Raw genomic sequence first — 7,231 nt, 5'->3', positions numbered from 1 at the left:
CCTTAGGATTGAAACACTCAAACGTGTTGTGATTGTGAGCAGTTAGGTCACCGTCAGCATGGGTGAGCACGAGGATAAGTGGCAACATAGAGGAGATGCCATGTGTTGAAAGAAAGGATATGTACCTATTAAGATCTTGACTCATGATTATTGAGTTAGATGAGCGTGGTATTTTTTTCTATTACAACACACAGACTCTTTTGCTAGTAGAAATATAGACGTAGCAATGGCCCAGCTAAGGTAAAAAAACTAGAAGCACAATGGAACAATGCGCCGGGCCATAGCAGCTGCACGCTGAGTCCATACCAAAAAAAGATGCACAATTTTGATGGTACAAATTTAACGGTAAAGAAATTAGATGAGAGATAACCAATTCTAACCTAGGTGGGAATTAACAAAGTCTCGCCTTGATTAATTAAATAAAAAATAAAAAATAACCTCATGTCAAATTTAAGGGTGTAAAAATCAGATGAGACGTAGTTATTTTTCACCTAGATAAGAGTTAGACACACCTAGATAATCAACCGAAAAATGAACTTCATGCACGAACATTCTTAGTGGAAAGCCCTCATGTCGAAATCCCAGTTGATCGCACCCTGAACTACACAATCCTGGTCTAAATCAAACCCTAAGGTTGTTTCCCAAACAGGAATTGCAAAGGATGGCCTGGATTGTTTTTTTTTTTCAGACAACGGTCAGGATTGGCTGTGCTAGGAGGCGAGCACGCGTTGACCACTCCGTGAGGCCAAGCAATCGAACCCTAAGGTCGTTTTCCAAACAGGGATTGCTGGATTTTTTTTAGACAACGGCCAGGATTGTAAAGTGAAGTTGAACTGGGCTGGCCCAGAAAAAATCATCAATTTTGAACAATTCACAGATTTGGAAAAGTCTAAGTCGGAAACAAGTTCGCAGATTATGGAAAAAATCTAAAAGAGTTTGTGGATTTGAAATTTTTCACGTGTTCTGTAAGAAACTTAACGAATTTAAAAATAATAATTGAAAAAAGGTTCACACATTAGATAAAAAAGAAAAAGAAAAAATTGCATGAGAATCATCTAGCTAAGGAGCTTCCACAAACAAAAAAAGAAGAAAAAAGAAAAAAAAAGAAATAAAGTAGTTGCAAGAGGAGAGGTGGCCTGGTTGGTCAGTGTAGTTTGCACCAAAAGAGGTGGTCATGCATTCGAATTATCTTGCACGCATATTTTTTTTCCAGCGTAACAGAAGAAAGGGCCGACGGGTGCGCCGTGGGCAACATAGGCGTTCTTTGGCCCACCGGTCAGAAGAATCCCATTTGACCTTTGCCACATCAGCGTGTTTATGCCTCAAACGACCCAAGGTTATGATTTAGACCAGGATTGCATGGTTCACGGTGCAATCGACCGGGATTTTGACATGAGGGTTCATTTCGCCCGACCTCTACAATAATTCAGAGTTTAAAATGAACTTTTTCCCATTCTCAGTAAAAGGGTTGGCACTGCACTGATTCGTCTAACGTCCACTTAAGAATGATTCCACATTGACTAAATCGAGTTTACAATTAGACTCGATTGGTTTGAAAAGATTTAGAAGATTTCTAGGGGATATCTACTACGCACAGGTTTTTTATTGGAATCCCCTACAATTCAAACCTAATTAACCCTTAATAACATAACAAAAATTACATTAAGATTTGAAGATCACCACGGGCACTAGCATTAGGTCAAACCTCATGAGAATTTTCCAAGGGCATTCCATGATTTAGAAATCCAGTCAAGCAAATAAGCCCTTGTTGAAATGGACGTAGGCGCACAAACTGGGAGAACTATTGTACTACGTCAGTCCTGATAGATGAACTCATCGTCTGCAGCTAGCCGCGCGAGCGCCTCCGGCGCGAGGCACACCTCCAGCCCCATGCTCCCACCGCCCCCGCGGCCCTCGTACACCGTCACCCGCCCGTCCACCTTGTTCGCACCACCGCTCCGCACGGCCACCGGCGGTCCCCACCCGAAGTCGTTTCCGTACGCGTCAAACCGCGGCGAGTTCCCGGTCACCACCATCGCCGGGTTCCAGAACCCCGCCTGGTACGCGAACCTCGGGTCCTGGTGCCACGAAGTTAGCGAGCCCACCAGCGCTGCCTCGTCGAGCGACGCGATGGCGCTGTTCAGCAGCCGCGCCGTCCACCCCAGTCCCCTGTCCAGGATCTCGCCGGCCGTGGACCTCGCCGTGGCGCGCACCACGGCGTTCCCTGCGTACGTTTGTGGTACGCGCTTGACACGGCCGCGGCACCCGACGAGCACGGTGTACGTCGTCTCTTCCACCGGTGACAGGCGCCGGGCGCGAGACACTGAGCGCCAGACGTGTGCGAGCAGGGACTGGAGGGACGAGAGGGTGGCTGTGGAGGTCGCCGAGCCGACGCCGGCGCTGGCCACCTCGGCGTTCGCTCTGGCCTTCAGCTTCTTGATGCTCTCCGCGGAGAAATGGAAGAAGCACTCCTCCACCGGCGGGCAATCGAACCGCCGGATCATATGCTCCAGCTTGGCGAACGGCAGAGGGACCGGTACAGGGCAGGCATCGGGGAACCAGCGCACGAGCACCGGCGGCGGCGTGAGCATCTCGGCGTCGGTGCCGCCACTCCGGCTCATCTCGGACCAGGTGTTGAAGAGGTGCCAGAAGGCAGTCCCATCGGCAACGGCGTGGCTGAGCGACATGGCGACAAACACGCCGTCGGCGAGCTCGGTGACCTGCGCGGCAAGGACGGGGCGCGAGTCGGCCACGGCATCCGCGCCGACCAACCCGTCGAGTGGGAAAAAAGGCCAGACCACACGGGGGATGTACAGCGACGCCGCGACATCGGCCACCGTGACGCCGGGCGCCACCGCGTGGACGAACTCTGCGCCCTCGCTGGTGCAGTGCAGAGAGACGGTGACGCCGCCGTCCTCCAGCTGCTCCTCGGCTGCGAGGCGGCCGGCGAAGGGGTAGAAGCGTCCTAGAGCGCGGGCGAAGGACGACGCAAGGCGCCCGACGAGGCGCTCGCCGCCGTCTCCGGCGGGGGGCTTAGGCAGGAGGATGCCCTTCTGGATGTAGTCCACGGTCAGCATCTGGAGGTCCCACGGCGCAAGGTGCACCGTCTCGGCCGCAGGCTCGGCTGAGCACGTCGCCACGCCGCTCGAAGACGGCCGCACCATGCGGCGGGAGACGACGCGGACGGGGGCAGAATCCTCCGTCGCCATGCTTAACTATTTTGCGATCTGGAGCGCGCACCTCAATCCTCTAGCATACTTGCTCGCGTTGACCTTTGGAAATGTAACCTGGAGTCTCTCGGAAAACGATCCGATCGCGACGTGATGGGCAGAGGATTTTAGAAGTGGGTGTACCTTTGATTAAAAAGAATTCTCTATTTTGGATGATTTTGGACCCTTAGATATTTGTTTTCTATATGTTGTTTGTTCGATTCAAGGGACTAGAATCCGTCCTAATTTTTCCTTAGAATAGTTTGTACTATGTCTGGACGAAAATTTCCATCCAGTGAAATCTTTTGGTAGAATTCGTTTGCTTTTCATGTGCTATCAAACATTCTTTCATACGAATTTTTGTTTGTCTTTCTGATCATATAGGATTGAGGACAACATGACACCGCAATCATGCTTTTCTATTTTCACATTTCTACCTTTTGAGAATTCTGCATTTCTCAATAATGATAATAATAAAGGCCCATGAGAAACATGTGTAGTGGGGAAGATCTTCTAGAGCATAACACACGTGGATGGTCTAGGTACGGGATTTCACACGGGGGATTTTACTCAGATTGGGGTCATGTATGCAAGAGGTAATACCCTATTTTTGCTAGATGTTTTATCAAGCCTCATGTGAGGAGTTTGGATACAATGGTATGTTATTGATCTTCTCAAATCTTGTTGATCGTGTCTAGATTCTCACATAACCTCACCTTATATAAGAGCGATGTGGTTGGGATCACAATGACCTGAGTAGGCCATGTAGTAGTAACAGTCCAATGATGACTGTCGTTACCCCTTAGTGTTACTAAGATTGTGTGTGAGATCTACCATCCTGAGCCACTGAGTGTCCAACATAGATACAGATTAAGTAAGGACTTCACGGTTTTGCACAGAACCCCTCCATTATATTCTCTCAAGAGAATGGATTTTCTTTGAGCTTTTCAAACAGAAATTTAACCAAGGGGTTTCGAATGAGAAGAATCATAGTACTCAAGTATTTCATTAACACCCGCAAGTACCTCCAAGTCATGTCTCTCAAGTACTTCCCTCAATTCATTGTTCGTTGGTACTTCAATCTTTGGTGATGGGGTTATGCCAAGAAGTGATAGATGCAACTCGGTTTCCGTTATAGCTTAATTTTATACACTATGGATAAAAAGTATGTCTCTTTCTATCGGTGATCTGTGTTCGCATTTACCACGTACACACCATTCAAGAGAAGGTCAATCAATTTCAGTACAAGCTCAAGAGCAGTGATGGAGTCGCATTTACGCGCGAAACGACAGATATAGCAACGGAACATGGATCCAGCAAGAAGGTGAAGCACCATGATTTTGAAATGTGGACAAACTTTGGCATAACATCGATCACCTCAATATTCGTTCCTCTAAACAACTCTATCAGTAGGTACCATCAAGACAATCAAATTCAGTTCTATGGAGTTGAATTACTAAGTGCTAGTTCTTTTAAAAAATTCGAGCCCCTAAGTTTGTTTTGAAACATTTTCTTTTTGAAATCAAGAATAAGCTTTACATCAAAGTTTTACTAAAAAGATTTGAAAATAGGAATAATAAAAAAATGATAATCAACTACCGTGGAAAAAAAACTTAAGTGCAACCAGCCAAATAAAAGCATTAGCTTAACTAAACTTGCAAGAGAAGTGAGTATGAATATATTTTACCGTCTCACGCTGGCTTGTACTTTTCTCAAGTCACTTCTCCATTTTGTTCTTTTCGTTTCCAACTTGCTAGGGACGTCAAGTCTGTGGGCCGTAGAAAGAAAAACACAAACGAAGAGGATTCCAAGAAACAAAACAAAAATATTCTCTAAAACTTTTTATTATGCAAAACTGAAAATAAACATGACAACGTAAAATGAAAATAAAATAAATAAATAAATGTGCACGCAAGGATAACTAGGGAAATGAGGTCCCCCAAACTTAGGCTCTTGCCTAGCTCTATCTAGTCCATGTCCTTGTCATCGCGGTCACGAGGTGCGGCACTAGGCCACTAAAACTGTGACGGACCACTAGAGGACGATGGAGCAGTGTTGGGCTGCCCGGCAGATGGCCAAAGGGATACGAAAGTCTGCATGTTCTGTGAAAGTAGACCTATCTCAGGTACAACGAGGTTCTATACAAACAGTAACCTCTTTCCACGATGACATTCTGAACCGTCGCCTAGTGACTGTGGGCGATAAGGGGTCCTTCCCACAAGACCCATAAACCGACGGGGATAGGCCCTGCGGTCACACACGCTCGGCAAAATGAGCTCCTGTGCGACGGGCGAGCAATCAAATATGATTGTACGTACATGTGTGTTGAAAAAAATACAATAATACAGGCCTGATCGTTTCCGGTCGTAAGTACATCTGTCGGTGTACAAAAGTATGGGCTCTTCTGTACCCCTTACTTGTGCACGGGCAGTCGTAGCCACGCCTGCCGCAGGGCTAGGTAGGGCAGGAGGAGATAAAACACAAGACTACCAAGACAAACATTCAAGACAGAGGACAGAGAGCAGAGGACAAGGTGGACCTCCCCCGGCAACACCCTTGCCGGGGCGGCTTGCGTAGCCCCGGCAAGCTCCTTGCCGTGGCAACCCGTGAAGCACCAGCAATGCCATCACCCTTGGGGCTGAGAGCTCTGACACCATTGACAATGTCAAGGCCAAAGCTCGGGGGTGCATGCATAGTGGCATATAGATCTTTGTGAAGACTGAAGGCATGCAGGTCCACATGGCACCAGAAGACGAAGACCCCCGGCAAGGCCCTTGCCGGGGACGACTGCGAGGCCCCCGGCAAGCCTTGCCGGGGATGATTGCGGGGCCACAGCCAGGACCACACACGAAAAGTCTTCGCCACCTCACCACCATTCCAGCGCGAGGACCAACCTGCCAACTAGGCATACGCCTGCGTGGCGACATGCAGATCTTTGTGGAGGCTCTACGACCGTGCCAACACAGCAGCTAGCCATCCAGCATGGCGTTGCATGCCTCGTCAGCCTAGACGTGTGTCGAGGCAAGGAGAGGCGGCGACGTACGGGACGGCTCCTGTTGCCATCCCCAATAAAGTTGGAGGGCACGTAGGCAGCACATTTAATGCGTTTGTCCTACGATGTCAGCGATAAGTATGTATCCTGTAGATACTTTCCACCTCTTGTGTGCCGCTGTGGCAACCCCTTTGACATATAAAAGGAGGCCCGAGGCGTACTAAGAGAGGATTTAGACTTTTTTGGACTGGGCATGCACCGCGGCTAGTTCAAGAGCTCAAGAATACAGAATATACACAAAAGCAGGATTAGGGTTTTACGCATCATTGCGGCCCGAACCTGGGTAAAAATACCTTGCGCTGATCACTAGACCTGCTCTTCACGCAACTCTCTCCCTGCCAACCGTAGAAGGGATCCCCGTAATTCCATAGGTGTCGTTTCCCTGACATCTTTGGCACGCAGGGTAGGGGCTGAAGTTTTGAGAATCTGGTCTATTAGTTAGGGCAGAAGTTCCTTCATCACCATGGCTTCGAATAAAGAAGACGATCGCGGCGATCGGTTCATCTGGAGCCGCTCCGCCCGTGCCAGCACGGATGGGCGACGTGGCGGATGCTGGTGGCAGTGGAGGTTAAGACCATCTACATTATCCTGGTACTAGTAGGCAGACGAACAGGATCTCTGCAGCCGAGATGACGATCTGCGCGACAACAGAAAGCTAAGTCACGCCAAACCTTGAGTGATTTCCTTTTTGTAAGGTTATTTCCCTAAAATGATTTCGGCTTTTGTATGGAAAAACTGCACGCGAAGGAACCCTACCACTATTGGCAGCGCCCTTGTTCTGTTTCGAGTCCGGTCAACAGCTCAAGTGGTTGCGCCAAGAACAACAAGGTGGCTTGCCGGGCAGCGACACCCCCAAGCAGGCTGCTAAGGATCCATTCCTCAAAGCGCCCACGACAAGGGTTAACACGCCGGCAAGCCTATCCAACTAAGAGTAGGGTGTGGTACATACAAAAAGAGATCAAAAAGTAAA

The 7,231-nt window shown here is 48.7% G+C and overlaps 1 protein-coding gene across 1 annotated transcript; it reads right to left on the bottom strand.

The window, feature by feature from the left end:
* Nucleotides 1-1,621: 1,621 nt before the first annotated feature.
* On the bottom strand, nt 1,622-3,222 carry LOC119337808 (uncharacterized acetyltransferase At3g50280-like). Its single transcript, XM_037610020.1, has one exon. It carries the CDS (start codon nt 3,207-3,209, stop codon nt 1,815-1,817), a length of 1,395 nt encoding a protein of 464 aa, XP_037465917.1. The 5' UTR covers nt 3,210-3,222; the 3' UTR covers nt 1,622-1,814.
* Between the last annotated feature and the right edge of the window lie 4,009 nt (nt 3,223-7,231).

This window comes from Triticum dicoccoides, chromosome 7B (assembly GCF_002162155.2).
Source record: "Triticum dicoccoides isolate Atlit2015 ecotype Zavitan chromosome 7B, WEW_v2.0, whole genome shotgun sequence".
NCBI lineage: Eukaryota > Viridiplantae > Streptophyta > Magnoliopsida > Poales > Poaceae > Triticum > Triticum dicoccoides.
Note: the sequence above shows the minus strand (reverse complement) of the source record. Positions and strands in the feature narration are given on the sequence as shown.

Bases quoted from the DNA above. Each gene is read 5' to 3' on its own strand.
- LOC119337808 (XM_037610020.1), bottom strand. From the start codon at position 3,209: ATGGCGACGGAGGATTCTGCCCCCGTCCGCGTCGTCTCCCGCCGCATG.